Below are 21,221 nucleotides of genomic sequence, written 5' to 3'. Positions count from 1 at the left end.
TTTGTAAGGGTGGGGTTTTTTTTGCACGCTAGTTCCCTACAGACCCTTAAAACTGGTTTTATTTTCAAAAAGTTAATTGGATATTTCTTACTTAGCCTTGTATGTGACTGCAGCTGGTCACATGTTAGAATTCACAGCTCTTACAGCACCTGCTTTTACCATTTTTGGGGTGGGTATTTAGAATTTCCTCTTTCCTCTATTTCTGTTGTATCGTAGGCCTGTCCCCAAGCATAGTTTCAATTGCCTTTGTAAACTTGTTGTCCAGATCATTTGAGATTGTCTCCCCTGTAGTGAGTTGAGACCGGTTTAATTTCTCAGTGGAAAAAACTTAGCAAGTCTTTAGACAACAGTCCGATTTTCTTCTTGGAACCAGAATTAACCGTCTACTTCACCGTCACTGTTATGGCTTTTTTCTTTGGCTTCTGTGATTGTATAGTATAGAAGCCTGTTTCCATCTCCAGGCCATATGAACATTCTCAAGTGACCGCAGCTTTATTTTACATCTTCATCGATCTTTCTTTTTTTTTTTTATAACCGCTTTATTTGTACAAGAGAACATGTATCCCCATGAAATGCAGCGTATCAGCCTGACATGCAATGCATTCAACCCTGTAATGGCGTAGAGGAAACTAGCCGATCAGGGTGTTAAAACTGTAAATAAATGTGTATAATAGTACAAAGTACGTTGATTAAGAAAGCAACTGTCTTGGCATTGGAGAAACCTAGAAAATGAAAACCATGTCTCAATGAATGCGCCCAGAGGTCACAGTTCATTGAAGAGAATGCCATACTTTCAGACTTCCAGACAGGATTCTGTCCGGGAAGAGGCACAGAATCTGCCCTCCTTGCCATCTGGGATGACCTGAAGAACACAGTTGACCGCAGCGTGGTTGCTGCGCTACTCCTCTTGGACCTCTCAGCTGTCTTTGACACTGTTGTCCTTGACATTCTGATACAAAGACTCTACGAAACCGGCATAGAGGGAACTGATGTAGACTGGATCGCTTCCTACCTTCGAAACAGAACTAATGTCATCCATACCCCACCTTTCTCGTCCTAACTATACTCCACAAAAGCAGGGGTCCCTCAAGGCTCTATCATCTCGCCCATTCTTTTCAACATCTACATGAAGTCATTACTAGTACTGATCAATCAGTTTCACCTCACATGCTAGAACTATGCAGATGACAAACAAATACTCCTTTACCTGGAATGCCCCAAAGACATTAGAAACTTCCAATTTTCAGTTCTCAGAGCTGTGGATCAATGGATGACTTGGAGCCATCTCAAATTGAATGCTTCCAAAACGGAAATACTCGCGTGTGGCGATTGGAAACATTATGACCTGCTTACCGCCTGGCCTGATGAACTGGAATCGCTGCCTATGTATCGAAGGAGGTAAGAAACCTCAAAATGACCATGGAATCCAAGCTATCGAGGAATGCCCAAGTGGACAAACTAGTAAGATCAAGCTTTGTTACTATAAACTCTGCGACAAATCTTTCCCCATTTGAGATTTCCACACAAGGTCCAAGCTACTATCTCAATTGTTCTGTCCAAACTCGATTACGCTAATAGCCTCTATCACGGATCCGCTTTAACGACCATGAAAAGACTACAACGGATTCAGAACTCAGCTGCCAGACTACTCTTGCATATCAAACCGTGAGACCACATCTCCCCTGCATTAGTTACCAGGAGATACAAGTTCAAGCTGCTTTGTATCACCCACAAAGCGATACATGGAGTGGGACCACTCTTCATCAGGAATAAAATCACCAAACACATTCAACAAAGGAATCCCCGCTCGAGTGACACCTGGCCTCAAAATCCCAAGATACAAGGAAAAAAACATGAGTGGTACATCCTTCTCTGTTCAAGCAGCCAAACTATGGGACTCTTTACCTCCAACATAAGATCCACGGACAACTAACTTATCTTCAGAAAACTACTCAAGAATTGGCTTCTCCCCATATAAGCACCATACGCAAACAAAAATATACAGCATATCCATCTGTATATAAGAATTTATTTGTACTATAGATATGTACCTATATATGTGTATTGCTTTGTATAAACTTGTAGAATAATCATGTTTTAAAAATAAATACATTTTTAAGTACAACACTTGAAAATCAGTGTTCATCTAATGTATCTTGAATCTACATATACTTATTTCCTTTATGCATCTATATAACTGCCATGTACTTGGATCTATATATTTATTACTTTTCTCCTAAAATGCATTTGGAATGCACTACCCTATTTCTCACCCTATACCTCTATCAATATATATTTAATCTACATATACTTCCTTTATGCATCTATATACTTTCCATGTATTTATGGATCTATATATTTATTATTCTGCTAATTTAGCATATCAAATGCTCTACCCTATTACCCTAATTCTCACCCTTTGCCTCTCTCACTATATCTTCTAGCTCAACACTGTGACTCATCTCAAACCTCTTTCTACTAATCTTTCTAATGCACTTCCCTATCCTCACCCTATATCTCAATATATCCTCTACATCCACTCTCATTCATCCCAAACCCCGTACCACTACTATGATCCCCCAAATAACCCTTTGTAGACTCTCCCCTAATCTACCCCTTCTTGCATCATCTGACACCTCTTTTACTTTACCAAACCCCCAAAACGAGCCTTTTTAAACTCTTCCCTCTCCACATCCCTTTTTACTCATCCCAAGCCGCCTCCTACTGCTATGCCCTACCAAAAAAAAAAAGTCTAAATCCTTCACTCTGCTATCCCTCCACCATCCTTTTCAATCAAAATAACAGACTAACATGTCAAATTTCCCTATACTAATTCAACACTAATCCTTTATGGGTTTCGGAATAGCATGCTACTCGCCAAAAAGGCGCTTCAACACGCCATCAGGGGTAACAAACGCTATATAAATGCAAACCCTTTTTCCTCTTCTATCACTCCCCTACCCTTCTCAATCCAAATAACTGACCTACCTATCAACCACTCGCATTACTTTACAATACTCTGGTATTGGTATCAAAAAAGCGCATAATCTCAGATTACTATCTTTAAAGTGTCTGACTCAACAGCCCTGGCCTATAATATGTAGAGATTTTGAGCAACCCAACTTGACACCTACAGTTCCATTTGAAATTAGAGAAACTCCGGACGCACCCCGTGGCTACATCGATTTTGAAGCTCAACTTCTTGCATTGAGTGTCTACATAAAAAAAATGTCCATGGATCAAACTCTGAAGGGGGAGGACTGCTAGAATGCCTATTATGTACCAAAGCATATCTTTCACTTTTTCTTTTAAATTGCGTACATCCAGCAAAGCGTACAGTTTGTGTAATAATCAGTCCTTTTTCTTTGGAGATTAAGTTTAACTGTATCAGCATTGGTCTCTCAACTTCAAATAAAGGAAAACTCGTCTACTTGGTATTTTCCAGGTTTATGCATTTCACTCAATCATTTTCATCTGCAGCACGGATTAAATTTGTAGATTTTATTTTTTTCGATTTCTGGTTAATCGTACTTTTATTTTTCTAGCAGTTAAGTTGGCTGGTAAGGCGTGCAAGCTTCACTCTCTTCGAAATTCTGTGTTTCATTCCACAAACGCATAGTCACTGGAATTTCTTTGATGCTTTAAATGTATTTCAGAATCATGCTAAATGTTTGTCGTCCTGAATCTTCTCAAAACCTAATTGTTATAACAGGCTTTCGTTCTATTTAGGGACCTAAAACGTTTTGCATGTTTCGAGTCATTTGCTGTTTGCTTTCATGTTAAATTTGAGATTTGATAGAATCTCTTATTTCATTAACCTTAAATTTTGTTCTTAATGACAAGTGTGCCTCAGACTCCTCAGTTTATCCTATTGAATTATGTTGGACAGCAGATTCATGTTAAGTCATCTCTGTGCCCAGCATAGTGGATTTAATTAATATTCCAGTTCTTAGACATGAGTGGGATTCTCTCTATGTAACTTATTTAAATGTGCAGTTGTTTAACTATTTTGTTTCATCTGACATGCCTAGCGTGAGGGTTCAGATTATTCTCATAAACTGAATATAATGAACAGAACTAAGATCACAGAATTCTGTGATCCTAACTCTTCATCATGGATATCTTGATGAAATTCATACGCAGCAAGTCTTCCTTTTGTGTTAGCCAGAAGTACTGAAGTGGTGATTTTTCTTTTGCCTTTTTAAATGAACTGTCATTGCACTGCTTTCCGAGGTGCTGCAACAATCTGTCTTAGTGAGTGTTTTTATTCTTTTTTTTATTTAGATATACTTAATCATACAGACTTTTTACAAACTGGTAAGTAGCCATTCCTAGATTTAAAAAAACCGAGTTTGAAGGTATATGATCTTATTGGTCTCTGCAATTGGTCATCTAACAAAACCTACCTAAGGTGGTTGAGATAAGGCGAAGTTGTAATCAAATGCCCATGTGGATCCACTCCGTCCCCCACCCCTAAACAGGGAGAGTGCCTGTAGCACCCATTCTGAGATACTGCAGGCTGCCCCAGATCTCGTTTAGCGAGAAAGCTGGTATGAGGAAAAGGGGATCTTGTTATAAATGGGTAGCCGGAAGATGGAGGACCAAGTGTGGAAAGACCACTGAACTGTCACCCATAACATTGGTCTGTAAAGTTTGAGGTGTGAAACAAAGTGGAAGTTAAAGGTTGAGTAGGGGTCGTGGCCAGGGATTGGTTGGGCATCTTCAAAATGGCAGCCACAGTCTCCTGGATTGTGACTTCCCATGTGTTTGGAGTTGGAGTTTTTGGGGGTACGCCTCCAGGTGTGGCAGTATGCTAATCCACAAGGAGCCTCCAGTGTCCTGAGTTGCAGAACGCCACTCATCCTGTACCGTCCTTGGAGCTTTTCTTGTTTATTTCAGTCCCATAATATCTGTTGCTCCTGCTTTTCCAATTGGTCAAATCCTACTCCGAATTCAGCAGTGCATCCTGTGTACTCTTCTCCACTCTGGGTCTTTCTCTCCAGTGTCCATGAAAGGTCCTCAAACATTCACATTTTGCAATCGTCTGGGAAGTGCTTATACAGTATCTTCCACGTGAAGACCTCCAGTCTGCTCTCCACTCTGCATTGTATGCCTCTCTACTTTCAGGTCCCTGTTCTGCCCTATACCTCTTTTCGAACCTGAGTGATCAGGCCGTTCCTGCCACGTGTCCTAACCAGTAAATAGCTGTCTGCGCCTGCAGGACATGATGCGATGCGGCTTCAGAAATTCTTAAAGGTCGGTCGACCTATTTTTCAAATTTACATTCTCACCTTTTTCAGTTTAAATATGTGAAACTTTGTGGTGATTTGAGGCAAATGTACTTTCACTTTGGCAAATTTTCATGCTTCTTTTCGGCGGGTCTTCGATTTTAATGCGTTTTTGATTGACTACCAACATTTTTTAAATGCTCTAGGACCACCCACACCCATGGAGCTATTCCGCGTATGAATTCACATGCGGAATCCCCTACCTGCCCAAAACGTTCAAATACTTGTATCTGGCAAACATGATGGCACGGGGTGGTCTACTGGGTCGGTAAGGTCTGTCCGAGAAGACAGCCCATTTATTTTTGAGAAAGCTGTTCTGTATGGATTTGCAAAATCTTCCATTTATATAGGCATATCCATGTGTTTACCGGCCTGAAAGTGGGGATCTTTTTAAAGTGTGGATCTATTAAACCTGTGCTCGAACACTATATTTACAGTTATTAAACAGCCCGTTTATCTTAGTTTGATCGTCGTCCTTTCTTTCTGCATGTTTAAATGGTAAGGGGAAAGGACGCACTGAGGCAAGGAAGCCGGTGGGATTTTCATGGTGGGGAAATGGTAGCCAGGCAGCTTGTGTGATTGTGCTAACAGTGTAAGCTTTTATTAGGTCTGAAAATTAGCACTTTTTTACCTTCTCAGTTGGTGTTCTAATCCCATAAATATGGAGGGAGAGGGAAAATTCACTTCGGTGGCACCCTTACCCTTTGCCCTGTTTCTCTGACTTCTTGTCGGTGAAGCATTTATGGTAGCAAGTGCCTGTGGTTTTCCTGTTGATTGTCTGCCATCTAGTGGTCAACTCCGGATTGGTGTTCTGTACTAGCCTAACAGAAGATAATTATATAGAAGATGATTATCAATCATGCTTTGTTTTTTTACATGCATTTCTTTTTGGTTAGCATGGCTGCTGGGTACATGAAGAACTCATCAAAGGGATTTGACCTAATCATTATAACCAGATTATGTCTAAGCTCATCTTGCATTGTGAAATCTGGAAAGCATTGGTCACAGCCAGATCTGATCAAACCAATGGCTCTGTATCCACTTTGAGACCACAGACTTGCTTGAACCTCTCGCATGCTTTACACCAGTGGATCCCAAACTTTGGACTCCCGAGGATACACATTGATCATTACTGAAAGCTGTGGACCCCCAAGCAATTTGTAATATTTACATTTCAAACACTGTAACAGTAATTTGCCAAAAATACACAAACAAGTGCACATCAAACAAATACTCGAATTACTAAAGATTTTATTATTTTATATTGAAAAATCTTAATGGGAAGGTTGGTGCTGCATCTCAGCGACTAAGGTTTCAATGTTTGATTTTATTTCGGGGTACTAGGCTCCTGCTAAGGCTGTACTGGAAACCAAAGCAGGTCTGGCAAATGTTGTCAGACTAGTCCCCATAGGGTGTTCAACAAGTGCAGCAAATAAACCTGACCACTACAAAGAGGGCTTTGGAGGGCTCTCCCTCCAAGAAATTGAGGGAAAAAATGATGCATTCTACAACACATTTGTCATTATATATTGAATTGTATTAGCTTTTAAAGCATAGTGAACGAACACCGGAAAGCTACACAGCTCACAAGAATGCCACCTGCAGACACCACCACCTCATCAGATCCGCCAAAACGACCACCTTCAAAGACTGCCTAGACCACAACGCACACAACAGCAAAGAGCTCTTTAACATCGTGAAGAAACTCTCCAACACCAACGACATCCCACCTTCACAAGACCTGTGCGACTCGCTGGCCACCTTCTTCCATCGCAAGATCGCAGACATCCACGACAGCTTCAACGCAGTCACCACCCCGGCAACCACTGAGACCCCCGCTCCCATGACCACCACCTGCACCAACCGCCTGATCACCTGGACCACCAACAACGACGACAACACCATCAAGATCATAAACATAGTTTGCACTAAACTCGGCACCCCGCCCGCAGGAGTCATTGGAAACAGGGAGTCGGACAGCAAGGTTAAGCAGCAGGAGGTATGAGCGCCGGAACAGCAGTCAGTCGTGTGGATCACCCCGTGACATCCCTTACCTGCTCTCATTTATATCCGGGCTCGGAGTGAGTGGTGGTAAACAGCCTGCGAAGAGTCGGGTATAGAGACTAGACTGCCCGGATCATAAATACAGCTGCGGCTCCAGATTCGATGCAAACTGTCACCGTCGTCCGCAGCCTGCAGATGCAGAAGGGGCTCGAGATAAGAACGGCTGAGCATGCGCAGAGGCAGGATCGCTTTCTTACAAATGAGCATGCGTAAAGACGCTTCCTACTACTGAGCACGTGCAGTGCTTTCTGCTGCTCAGCTCGCGCATAGATAAGGCGTTTTACTAATGCTCGTGAGGCTAAAGGATTTGGGCGTGCTTCCTGATGCTCGCTACCTCAGCCTGTCTTTCTACCACTGAGCATGCGCAGATACAACAACTTGCTTCCTAAACCTGTAAATCAGAGCCCCCCCCAGGATATTGCGGCATAAAGTAGTAAATTTAGCGGCACTAAAACAGGAATTTAGCGTCATAGAAATTGAAACTAAGCGGTATTTTAGCAGAACATTGTTAGTATTTTTTTTTTTTAATAAACAAAACAAAAAACGACCCAACGGGTCCCTCTCTTTGCCCACAGGATTTCTTTTTAAAAACCCTCGGCAATATCATATGACATGTGCCTTCATTTTTCATTGTGCGTTTGGTAGAGACCTCGCCTGCCTGTGTGGGGAAGGATTGCTGTCTTTGCGGTTTGTCTCCCTCTGGTTGCCGCTCCCGCCATTCCATCGCGGCCGCAGCACAGAGAGGGAACTACACCTCCCAGCAACCTCTGCGGCGGAAGTGGAAGCCGCCTGTGTACTTTCGCGCCCGGAGGCGCTACAAACAGCTGCTGGATCTCTGGCAGAGCGGGTGCCTTCATTTTTCATTGTGCGTTTGGTAGAGACCTCACCTGCCTGTGTGGGGAAGGATTGCTGTCTTTGCGGTTTGTCTCCCTCTGGTTGCCGCTCCCGCCATTCCATCGCGGCCGCAGCACAGAGAGGGAACTACACCTCCCAGCAACCTCTGCGGCGGAAGTGGAAGCCGCCTGTGTACTTTCGCGCCCGGAGGCGCTACAAACAGCTGCTGGATCTCTGGCAGAGCGGGTGCCTTCATTTTTCATTGTGCGTTTGGTAGAGACCTCACCTGCCTGTGTGGGGAAGGATTGCTGTCTTTGCGGTTTGTCTCCCTCTGGTTGCCGCTCCCGCCATTCCATCGCGGCCGCAGCACAGAGAGGGAACTACACCTCCCAGCAACCTCTGCGGCGGAAGTGGAAGCCGCCTGTGTACTTTCGCGCCCGGAGGCGCTACAAACAGCTGCTGGATCTTCGCCTCGCGGGATGCGCGCGGGCGGCGCCGGGCTGAGCCCGGGCAGAGGGCGGGCCGTCTGTGGCCGTCCAGGGCCGAAGGAGGCCGGGCAGGGCCATACCCTTTACACCTGGGACCAGAAGTAAGTCGCTGCTAGCCATAATACCTGGGCAACTGACTATCGCATAAACATCGTCCACTCCGGGTCCCCGGAAGACCCCTGCCCACACCACATCTTCAACAAAGCCAGCAGCACCATCGCACCCCATTTCCGGAAAACCATCAAAATCTCCTTCGAGACAGTGACCTTCCTGGAGAGTTGGAAGCACGCAGAGATCAATGCCTTACTCAAGAAACCCAAGGCGGACCCCAAGGACCTCAAGAACTTCCGCCCCATCTCCCGTTCCCGGCGAAGATCGAAAAGGCCGTCAACAAACAACTGACCAGCTTCCTCGAGGAGAACAGCATCCTGGACCCGGTCCCAGTCCGGGATCCTCCTGGACCTGTCAGCCACCTTTGAAACAGTCTGCCACCGCACACTACGAACACGCCTCTACGACGACCGAATCCAAGAGAAGGCCCTGGACTGGACCTCTTTCTTCCTCTCCGGCAGAACACAGAGCGTCCGCCTCCCCCCACCTCCCTCCCCCCTCCCCTCCCCCTCCCCTCCGTCTCTTAGGCCACCGAGATCATCTGCGGCATACCCCAAGGCTCATCCCTCAGCCCAACGTTGTTCAACGTCTACATGGCACCACTCACCCACACGGCACGACCTCAACATCATCTCCTACGCTGACGACACCCAGCTGATCCTCTCCCTTACCAAGGACCCCCACACCACCAAAACCAACCTCCACAAAGGAATGAAGGCCGTCGCCGACTGGAGGAGGAACAGCCGACTGAAGCTGACCTCAGACAAGATGGAGGTTCTCATCCTCTGATCCACCCCCTGGGCCTGGGACGACTCCTGGTGGCCGACTGCACTAGGAACACCCCCATCACCCACCGACCACGCACGCAACCTAGGGGTCATCCTCGACTCCACCCTCTCCATGACGAAGCAGGTCAACGCCGCCTCCTCCTCCTGCTTCAACACCCTCCGCATGCTTTGCAGGATCTTCAAGTGGATCCCCACCGAAACAAGGACGGTCACCCAGGCCCTCGTCAGCAGTAGACTGGACTACGGAAACACTCTACGCAGGAGCCCCGGCCAAACTCCTGAAACGGCTTCAACGCATCCAGAACGCCTTCGCACGCCTGATCCTCGACATCCCTCGCCGTAGCCACATCACACCCTACCTGAGAAACCTGCACTGGCTCCCTGTCAACAAGCGGATAACCTTCAAACTCCTCACCCACGCACACAAGGCACTCCACAACGCTGGACCAACATACCTCAACAGCCAACTGAGCCTCTACACGCCCACCTGCCAGCTCTGCTCCGCAGACCGCGCCATCGCCACCATCCCCCGCATCTGAAGAGTGACCGGCGGCGGCAGATCATTCCCCCATTCGCCTGCGGCAGACCGAAGATCTTCTGACCTTCAGAAGACTCCAAGACCTGGCTCTTCAAACAGTAGCAGCCCCCCCCCCTGTAGTGCGCTTTACAAATGCCATGATTGATTGAGCTTACTGTGCACCAGGATACGTCAGTCTTTGTTGGTGCTCTTCAATGATTCCCTCACTGTCATCCTCCAACAGTGCCTCTTATTTCTTCATAGCCCCTCTGCCACATGTATTTCACTTGTTTTATAGCACCTTTCAGACCAGTGTAGGGTGTCAGAGCACTTTACATCACACACAGAGACAATGAATTGCAAATTTGTAAATGACTGTATATAAAATGATACATAGGGAAATGGAGAATACAAGGTGTAGGACTCAAATGTTACCCACGCTGGTAGGCATTCTTTAAGAGTGCCTGGTCTGGAGAAGCATACATTCAGGATTCAGAACAAAACGCAGTGGTTACCTTTGACTTAATAATAAGAATTTATTTTTACCCATACAAACCTTTTTTAGCAGCATCAGGGTAATGAAAGACTGGGAAAAAACATTACTTACATTACCATGCAGTTTACATGCAGCTCTTTGATGGCAGATCATAGATCACTGTGCTGGATTACGATTGTAATTTATGAACTGCACAGTAACAATAGACTCTCTGACAAAAGCAGTAACCCACTGAGCTATGAACATTAAATATTGTTTTTTTTAAGTGCATGGTACATGCTCTTTGCAGCAGGCATATTAATCATCTTATCTACCTTAGATGAGTCAAAGCTGCAACTGGAAAAAGCTCCCATCTCTTTACCGCAGGTATGTTAATCACTGAAGTTAATCTTGTCACTTTTATTGTATCCCGAAAACTGCTGATTATACAAGGAACTTTGCAGTGCTTATAAAACTGTTGCCTGCGAACACCCTGGAATGTTTTGCGGACCCCTGGGGGTCCACGGACCACAGTTTGGGAACCACTGCTTTACACACTAGCATCACTGACTCTTGCAGCAGTAATGTCAGTTCATTAGCTGCGCATATTGATAATTTCCTGTTCTGACAAGGATAGCTTCTGCCCAAACTGGATTATCATTCTGTTCTGTTCGGTCATGGCATAAACTAGAGTTGGCATCACGTGGTTAGCTGCTGACCAGGTACGCGTAATATATTCCTTTCAGTAGTCAAGCTCTTTACACATTGACCAGCTGTGGAAATGGGCTTCAGTAGTCTATTTTGCTGGGTACCCTTGATCCAATAAATGTACTACGGGTCATAACTTGGTGAAGCTATCCTACTTCTCCAGTTAATCTTGCAGCATTCCAAGGTAGAACAGGTTTTCATATATCTAGTAGTGTACTTTTGGCACTGGTGTTCTCTCTATGACTGGCTCATATTTTAGTTCTCCAGTGATGCTTAAGTGCGCAGCTGAATACCAGTGGGCACCCCAATGGCAATTTGCCTGTTAGTGTAAGAAGATAAGGGTTGTTATTCTAGGATACTTTACTAAAGGCAGACTTCTTTGGATTTGTGTAATAAAAAAAATAATAATAATAAAAATAAAAAAAAGTGCTACAGGCACAGCTACCACGCGGACCCATATGTAGAAAAGATACAGACGTTTTGCATGTTGGCAACTAGCCTGTTATTACAATTGGAAACTTAACCAGTCAAACTGACACCGACATTCGGGTCATTCCATCCAAACTGTTAAAACTGACAAACACTAAAATAACAAACTGAACATTCAGAGTTTATGCGTTCTCTCAAAGGACTTTTTAAAAAGGTATAGCTGTTTATTTAGATCAATCACCCCGACCCACTCTAGTCATTGGCGATTTTACTATTGCAGTTTTGATCACGGACTGTGGTCTGTTGGAGAAGGGCTTGGCCTTAGCGAGGCATCCGAGACTGGTGGCACAAATTCAAAAATATCCTTCAAAAATGCCACCAGCGACACTACTTGCACCCTGGGCTGGTGTGTGATGGTTGCAAGGCCACTGTGAAACGATTTTCTGTTTCACTACGGCCCACAAAAATGTGCCAAGAATCAGAAGTTCCTCCTCACAGACGTGACAACATTGCAATGTGGCTTAATTCAGACCCACTGTGAGATTGGTGAAGAGCAAGGTAGGTGTTGGCTTCTACAAGGCACTATGTATGGAATGCATACCAACCCTATCCCATTGAAGAAGAAATCCTACAAGGCTAGGCAGGAAGTAAGCTGGATGACTGGCGATGGCTGTGGTTTTATAAGTGAGGCCAAGGTCAACTAGGAGTGCATACAGATATACTCCAGCTGATCAAGCGTACAGGATCCCACTGACACCCGACCGGGAGGGCAAGCATTTTCACTGGAGAAGGGGGCATTAGAAATCTGAAGTGTCCTGGAGTGGTGGGCAAGCACCAGACAGCATTGCTTGTACTTTATATTGATAGTTATCCACGAGTAACAAGATGATAAAGGGCTTGCCAGCTATTATCATGTAAATGCACTGGCTAGTTAAAACAACATAAACATTAGCAGTAAGGGAACTAAGTGCTCAGTGCTGGATAGCTGGTGCTAGATAGGCTATGTGTTTTTACTGGGATCTAACCAATGGCAGTACCCTGTAGCAATACAAATCCTGCAGATGGCATTAAGTGGAACTAAGAAGAGGCTACACATTTGAAAGACAACCAGTGGGACACCAGCATGCCAAGTACAAAAGAAAAAGGGGACTGCTTGAGACTTATCTTGCATTAGTCCACCAGGGCTCCATGTTGTACTTCTGCCTATGTGATGGCACATCCAGGCAATCTCAATCATTCTCATTTGAGGGATCATCCGTGGAGCATCTGCCGATCTTGCCGGGGATGTTTGCTTCTTGTAGAGTTGCTTGGCAAACTTGAGGGCTGTTTTTGCATCTGTGTAGTGGGGTTTGTCACCCTGCATAATGCGGAGCTTCACTGGGTAGAGAAGAGCTCATGGAATACTTCCCTGTTGTTGAAGTCTTTTTGCAGGAAGAAATTCTCGCCTGGTGTTCTGGACTGCAACTTTGAAGTCCGGATAGAAGGACAGTGAGTTCCCTTGATGAGTTATGGATTGTTTCTCTCGGGCTATGCGTAGGATCTTGTCTCTATCTTTGTAATTCAATAGGCGTGCCATGATAGGTCATGCCATTGCTTCTGTGGAAGCTCTTGGGTGAAGGGTTCTGTACGCCCGCTCCATAATAAATACAGCTGACCAGGCCTCTCCAAACAAATCCCTGGGGAGGGACTCAACGAAGCCTTCCATAGTGGTAATGGCAGGGGATACAGGAATGCCATTGATTGGAAGGTTGTTGCGTCGCGAACTTTATTTGAGATCCTCTTATCAGGTTGAGCACCTTCTCCATCCGCAGTTGGTGCTCCTTTGATTCTGCTTTAATCATCCTCGATGTCTGAGACACAGCCCTCCACATGCAGAAGTCTGGAGTCATGCTTGTCTACTCGCTGCTTCATGTGATCCAGCCTAGTTGAGAGCATATCAACTTTAGCACAAATGGCTCTGAGACTGATTTTGACGTCAAGTAACAGTTCTTGGATGTCAACATCTTGTGATCCATCACTAGACAGAGGCTCCTGCCTGGTTCCTGATTGCGGTCCTTGATCTACTTGGCGTGTGTAGCGCGTGCTCTCAAAGTTTAGTTTAGGCTGCTTATTATCTTGTTTGCCCATAGCTATCACAAACTGCGTCAGAGCGGTAGTATGTAGTCCCCCCTGGGCTCTGGATCTGTACCCTGCAGCACTATGCCTCTTCTCCCCACCAGGGGAAGGGAGACCCTCGACCCTCTCCCCTTCCTCTCCTCGGGGGTTGCTCTATGCTCCGTTCTCTAGCCTTCACTAGGCCCCCAGGGTGTTGTGGTCTCCAATGGTTTCTCCAGCTGAATCCAAGTTACATGTGGGCTCGCAGCCACTGCTTCCAGCCCGCGTGGCAATCTAAGCCCTACTGCGAGGATCACAACGTGACCCTGGTGCCTCTGTTTTCTCCTTGCCGCCCAGAGGGTCCTGCTGTTGTCCGCTACTGTATAAGTCCCAGGTCAAACCTTCTTTCATCGTCAGTGCTCTCTCTTCTGGCCTGCGATTCAGCAGGGCCAGTCCGCTGCACCACCCAGCAGTCCGGTCCTTACCTCGGTCTGCAGGTCCCACTGCCCCACCTCTCCATCCCTGTTTGGCCTCACGTATTGCAGTCGCCTCCAGGATCTGACTGGCTCCTACGCTGTGCCTCCGCACATGGTCTTGGCAGTTCACCAGCACACCGGTCGCCACCTCCCCCATATAAAATTCAGGCTGCCGTTTGCCCCGCGCGGTAGTGCGTGGTAGGCCCCACTTGTCTCCCTGCCATCTGTAGCAGTTGCAGCTGTTGCATGGAGCCAGCAAGCCCACAGGGCACTTTGTCAGTGTAGCGCTGTGGTCCTCTGCTCTCTCCCCTTATTTGGGGAGCGTTGATGTGGTGCTAGGTCCAGATTTCGAGCAAATTAAGTGCCTTGTCAGCAGAGCCCCTCTATTGAGCAGCCATCTTGCAGCTTGGTCAGGCTCCACCCCCACAAGACCAGATTTAGCTAACTGGGCATTCACTGGGTGGCATTTAGTATCCCACTTTCTGATGGATACTTCTACAGGGGTGTGGATTTTAATAAAATATCTACTTGTCCATGGGGCAGGTTGCTTCATAAATCTACTTGTCCTGTAACAAAATCCACTTGCCCCTTTGGTGCCATGTAGTGCAGTGACAAATTATGGCAGCAATTTCAATATATGAGCTCTGATATAGCCTCTCGGATTATGTCAGGGCTCATACCATAGTTGTGTTTGAATGCTTGCAATCCCCTTATGTTGCCACGTTTCCGCAAATCTACATACTGGGACTGAAGGCAGTGGTAAGCATAGAATGCCCTTTTGAGTCTGTGCAAACCTACTAACTTGCATGTTTTAAGGGTTTTCAACAACACTTCTCTAATCTTTTCAAATACTAGGAAATGTTGGAAATTTACTTCTGACAATGGCAGACGTAAACCTTGTTCCAGAGTTAGGGGAAAAAGTGGTTGGAGGGAAAGTGAGCTTGCAAACATTCAGATTTTCGCATGAGCAAATCTACACATACATATGTGCTCATGCTAAATTGCTGTTCACAAATATTTTCTAGGAGTACTATTTCTTGTCCTAATTCTGTAAATTCTTGAGAATTCACGAAAGCCATAAAGCTGCACTTCATGCAAGGTCATACCATGAGGGCATTTTTGAGACTTTCTTTAATAATTCGGCCCCTAATTTGGTCTGACGTTGACCATGACCTTTTGTGTTTATTAAAATTCTCTCTCTCTCTGCTTCAGCTGGCCTCACTGTGAGTGACCGCATTCTGCTCTTTCACTAGGAAAATATCGGCACACAAAGTAGTTATGTTCAGTGCCAGTAACTACTGTGGCAGTGTGTGCTTTTTGAGACCAATAATTTTCTTTTGCTTTTGCCAAAGTTTGTTATAATGGTGAGGGCCCGGCAGTGCCCACACCAATAAGGTTTTACAAAAGCCAGGCCATAACAAGTCCCACATTGACAAAACTGAAAAGCTGACAACCAATTTCAGACCTACTGGCTTTGCCAATGCTGGTTTATTTTTGTTTGCCATAATCTTATAGAAACTGGTTACACTGATTTTCCATTATGAATATTTTTGGGAAATACTAGCATGCATCAACACGTTACTGAATAATTCTGCAAAGAAATGGTACCTGAAATTTTACAGTAGTTTAGCTAAATGCTTTTTTCCCGCTTAGAAACCTTTTATAAACGTTTTATTTTAAAAGCAAAGAATCTTCAATCTTGCTTTCAAGCTTCTGCAAATATTTGCATCAAATCAGAGCATTTGGGAGCATTATACATAGCTTCATATTGCTAAACTTTGAAAACGTGTGTACACATTTTTATACTGGAACCCCTGTCAGTAGTGCAGTCTGAGCTTACAACATTTACTTAACTCACCTAATAATAAAGGCTTTGAATTAATAAACCATAAATACAAGTTTGACAGCATTAACATATGGGCAAAATGATACCTTAACTGAAGACCGTGTCTTTCCGTGATCCATAATGTGGTACTGCAAACTGGCTGCCAAAGGGTTTGTGCTGTAGGGGGTTGGGCCTACTTGTACCAAGGACAAAATACACATGGAAACTTGTTGCCCTTGACCCCTAACAATGTGTCTTGGGCATTGGGCTATAGGAATCCTACATCCCTGCTTCTAACTGCAGATTCTTCACCTTGTGAATAGTCCCCCAGGTGTCAGACTGGATCTGGAAACTTTAGAGTAGTACTTCCTGCCGGTATGCTGCGTTGCTCAGCTCCTTGTCAGCATAATTCTGCTCCAGAAAAGATATGGAAGTCGTGATGTCACCAACGATGTTCTGAATTGCCAGAGGTTGAGAACATGAACAGACTCTGTAAAGCGACATATGTTCATATAGTTATTTGCCTTGCTAGATGTTGGCTCTACATCCTGCGAGCCGGTGGTACTAGTTCTCGCAATCTCACTCACATTACAATCAGTTAGCCTGTAGGGCCACTACTTGCCTTCCCCAGTTTGACAGGTTGGTTGAATACCTCCGCCCCAATGATGTTACCTGTTTGGATTTTTCCCTTGTCCCTAGTTGGGCCGGGTTGCATGGAGCTCCCCCACCCTCCCTCGCCCATCGACGCAAATGCACATATCAAGAGACTATCCCTCTAGTGGCGTAGTCACGGATGGGGCCAGACAGCACTTTTCCTATGATCCACATGGAATGTGATAGGCATGCACACGCCCTCTCGCTGTTGTGTTTACTCCTACCTGAAACGCCGATCCACATATACAGCGTTCCTGCAGGGAATGCACCTGATGCTGATCGAGTCCCGCAAGCTCCAGCGGCGCTGGCGGGGGCAAGTTTTTGCAAAAGACTACTCCTCATTTGCAAGAGGGGTACTGATCCTGGCAACACTTTACCTGCCATACCCAGATGGCGACGACCACACCTCTCTTGAGGACCCGCCCGCCCTTCCGTTCGTCCCTGGGTACAGCCACAGCAGATTACCAACGACACTGCAACTGACAAATTGATAGAATGGGATGCCTTTAAAGTGACAATCTGGAGACCCTGCTTAGGGATAATCTGGAATACTCGTAAACAACTTGACGGCAACATCAACCATGTTGAGCGCAAACTTCTCCAACTTGAGACACGCTCTGTCACTGACCAAACATATGCTAATACTTGGTGAGCGACTCAGATGCCTGAACTACGCCGCACACTCCTCATGCATCGTTTAGGGGTGTGGAATTTAATAAAATATCTACTTGTCCATGGGGCAGGTTGCTTCATAAATCTACTTGTCCTGTAACAAAATCCACTTGTCCCTTTGCTGCCATGTAGTGCAGCGACAAATTATGGCAGCAGTCTCCTTATATAAGGGCTCTGCTATAGCCTCTCTGATTATGCCAAGGCGCATACCATAGTACTGTTTGAGTACTTGCAATCCCTTTATGTTGCCACATTTCCACAGATCTACATACTGGGGCTGAAGGTAGTGGTAAGCAATAGTTCCAGGGTTAGAATGCCCTTTTGAGTCTGTGCAAACCTACTAACTTGTATGTTTTTAAGGGTTTTTAACAACTCTTCTCTAATCTAATCCCATACTGAGAAATTGTGGATATTTACTCCTGACAATGGCAGATGTAAACCTTCTTCCAGAGTTGGAAAAAAGTGGTTGGAGCGACAGGAAACTTGCAAACACTCAGATCTTCGCATGAGCAAATATACACATGCATATCTGCTCATGCTAAAATGCAGTTCACATATTTTGTAAGAGTACTATTTCTTAACCTACTTCTGTAAATTCTTGGAAATTCACGAAAGCGGTATAGCTGCACTTAATGCAGGGACATATACCAATGGTGCATTTTTGAGACTTTAATAATTAGGCCCCTAATTTGGTCTGCCATTGACCATGACCTTTTGCGTTTATTAAAATTCTGTCTCTCTGTGTATCGGCTGGCTTCACTGAGAGTGACAGCAGAGCATATTGGCACATATAGTAGTTTTGTTCAGTGCCAGTAACTACTGTGGCAGTGTGCTTTTTGAGACCTAAAACAATTTTTGCTTTTGCCAATGTTTGTTATAATGGTGAGGGCCTGGCAACTCCCACACCAATAAGGTTTTACAAAAACCATGCCAAAACAATTCACACATTGACAAAACGAAAAAGCTGACCACCAATTTCAGACGACCTGGCTTTGCCAATGCTTGTTTATTTTTGTTTCCCTTAATCTTATTGAAACTGGTTACACTGATTTTCCATTATGAATATTTTTGGGAAATACTAGCATGCATCAATACATGTTACTAAATGATGCTGCAAAGAAATGGCACCTGAAATTTTACAGTAGTTAAGCAAAATGTTTTTTCCTACTTTCATTTTTTATGAACATTTTGAACTTTGTGTGCGTCTTTCTAAGAAAGACAGCATGCAGTTGGGCAAAGGTGGGCGCATATCCCGCTTTTGCTCCACCTACGGCCTATTGCTTGCGGCTACCTGCACGGGCCACATCTCTTTTCAATTATCGTGCACAGATGTATGTGCGATAATGCAAAACGGATGTCTCGCTGTGGCGCGCGCCCACCACTCGCAGGCTTGTTCTAGTTTACCTCCCGCGTGTGGATCGTCCTCAGAGGGCTCTTGTGTTTCCATTGGCAGCCGTTTGTCGGCGTCAAGATTGTTTCCCAGACAACCATCTGCATCCTTGAACTTCTTGAGCTGTCAACTCTGAACGCTCCGAAGCGGTCTACGCGGCGTTTGGATTTTTGCTATCCTGTTGTCGGCATGCTGATATTTCAGCATTATTATCAGTGTCTCAGAGGTTTCCTGGCAACCGACGTGTTGTACCCTCTGCCGCCTTTCCTGGTTTTTCTATTTTACTATGCGTGCTCCGCATTTCGCATGGTGTACAGCACCTTCTTCTTCACAGCTGACACGTCTGCAGGCGCCTCTGTGTGTTCTTGGCACTGCCGCGCCTCATGCAGATTCGTGGCTGCGTTTTTTCGAAACGCTTAGATAATGAATATTAACTCTGTGTTAATATTGATATTCAAGATTGAGCTCTCCATTGCTACTTTTTGACGTTTTTCTTGATGCTGCACTGTTGGGAGGTTACTGCATTGTGATGCGTTACCTACTGTAACTGATCTCAGCATTTTTACTCTTCAACATATTACTATTACTTCTGCACTGTTGGATGTTTACTGATTGATCATGTTTTTTTTATCATGCAGAATATTACCTCGCTCCACCCCCCCATTTTTCTTATGTTCTTCTGGAAAACTCCTACTTGTGGGTTAATTGGAAGGAGGTTTTCATTAATCATTAATCATTTGAAAGTTTGCGGTACCAACTTATCACCAGGAAGGACAAGCATTGGCATAGCCAATAGGTCTTGCCCTTGGGACCTTATAAGAAACCACTGCCTTCCTCCGCACCAACGACTAGCTCCACATCGACACCTTCGGCGCCGAAATCCATTAGTACGGGCGACCCGGCTCCGAAAAAATAATCGAAACCAAGTAAACACCCGGTTCCAAAGACCTCGGGCACTCAGCCTTCGGAGCCCAAAAAAACCTCCGAATCTACCAAACCGGTTCCGAAGAACACTGGCGCTCAACCTACGGATCCGAAAAAAACATCGGAACCGAACAAACAACCGGTGCTGAAGACCCTACCGGAACGCAGGAAAACTCCCGATTCCAGACATAAGGAGCACAAGACTCCAAAACCTCTGCCACACAAACAGTTGGACCCGAAAAAATCTGCACCGAAACAACACACTCCAGAGGAGGAGCTTTTTCGACCAGATCGGAACTAAAAAGCTCTTCAATAAGACCCCAACACAGGTCAACTTATACTTAGTCCTTCCAAGAAAAGAAAAATGGACAAACCTGTACCAGCTCCACTTCCTTTAAAGGAGAGAGACATCACAACTTCTCGTTTAAGAATTCCTTCTCCACACCACACTCCTATCCCATATTCACTGCCCTCACCATCTCCTACGCCACAGGATGATGACACCTCTGAAAACGAAGGGGATGATCAACCTTTAGGGGAACCTAGTCCTCCTGGTACCCTAAAAGACCCATGGGAGGACTATGACACACCAGATGTCCCAGACACCACAGGATGACATCTACCCCTCTAGACCATCACTTCCGGAGAACACTATAGGATTCACTCCGCTCATACACAGAGCAGCAGAATACCACGGGGTGAACTTACACACAGACCCTGTAGAGGAAGATTTCCTCATGGACACTTTTGCACCATCCCAAAGGTCCACTTCCATTCTCCCAATGTTAAAAGGGGTAATCAAACATGCTCCTGAGGTGTTTAAGGATCCTGTAAGGGCCAGAGTCATTAACCCCAGGGTAGAAAAGAAGTACGTCTGCCCCAGCTGACCCTGTTTATATTAAAGGGCAGGTACCCTTAGATTCCTTAGTGGTCTCCAATGCCAGGAAAAGGGCTAATTCTCAAACCACAGGAGATGCTCCACCTCCTGATAAGGAGTCAAAACTGGTAAAAGAACGGCGTCCCAAGCAGCCAACATATGGATAGATTGCCAACACACAGGCCTTGCTTGCTACATATGATAGGGCACACTACGACAAGCTAGAGACCCTACAACACCTTCCAGACCAATATAAAACACGAGCCAATGATCTCATCCAGGAAGGCAAGCCCATAACTAATACCGCCATTCGTTGTGCTCTGGACGCTGCAGACGCAGCATCCTGGGCTATTAACACCAGTGTCCTTTAACACAGACATGCCTGGCTACGCATTTCCGGCTTCAAACCTGAGGTTCAAACTACCATACTAAATCAACCGTTTCATGATGAAGAAGGATACCGACCCTGCCAAATCAATGGGAGCTTTGCAATCGCAAGCTCCCAGAAGTTCCTTTCGTCGCTCCTCTTATATGGGCGCCTCTAGAGGTTTTACCATCGATAACCCCTCCACTTCCTACAAGAGTCCCACCCAGACCTCATCTAACA

At 45.4% G+C, this 21,221-nt stretch overlaps 1 protein-coding gene across 2 annotated transcripts in view; it reads left to right on the top strand.

Moving 5' to 3' along the window:
* The window catches only part of RCOR1 (REST corepressor 1), an 839,441-nt gene that overhangs the window by 71,428 nt on the left and 746,792 nt on the right, over window positions 1-21,221 (top strand). Inside the window, exon 4 of one of the 2 annotated variants that reach the window (XM_085626332.1) lies at window positions 4,285-4,317. The exons of the other annotated variant lie outside the window; for it this stretch is intronic. Within the exon in view, the coding sequence (XP_085482458.1) occupies window positions 4,285-4,317 (33 nt within the window). The remainder of the gene's footprint in view (window positions 1-4,284; window positions 4,318-21,221) is intronic. 2 annotated transcript variants of the gene reach the window in all.

The sequence above is a fragment of the Triturus cristatus genome, chromosome 9 (genome assembly GCF_964204655.1).
Source record: "Triturus cristatus chromosome 9, aTriCri1.1, whole genome shotgun sequence".
Classification (NCBI taxonomy): Eukaryota; Metazoa; Chordata; class Amphibia; order Caudata; family Salamandridae; genus Triturus; species Triturus cristatus.
Note: the sequence above shows the minus strand (reverse complement) of the source record. Positions and strands in the feature narration are given on the sequence as shown.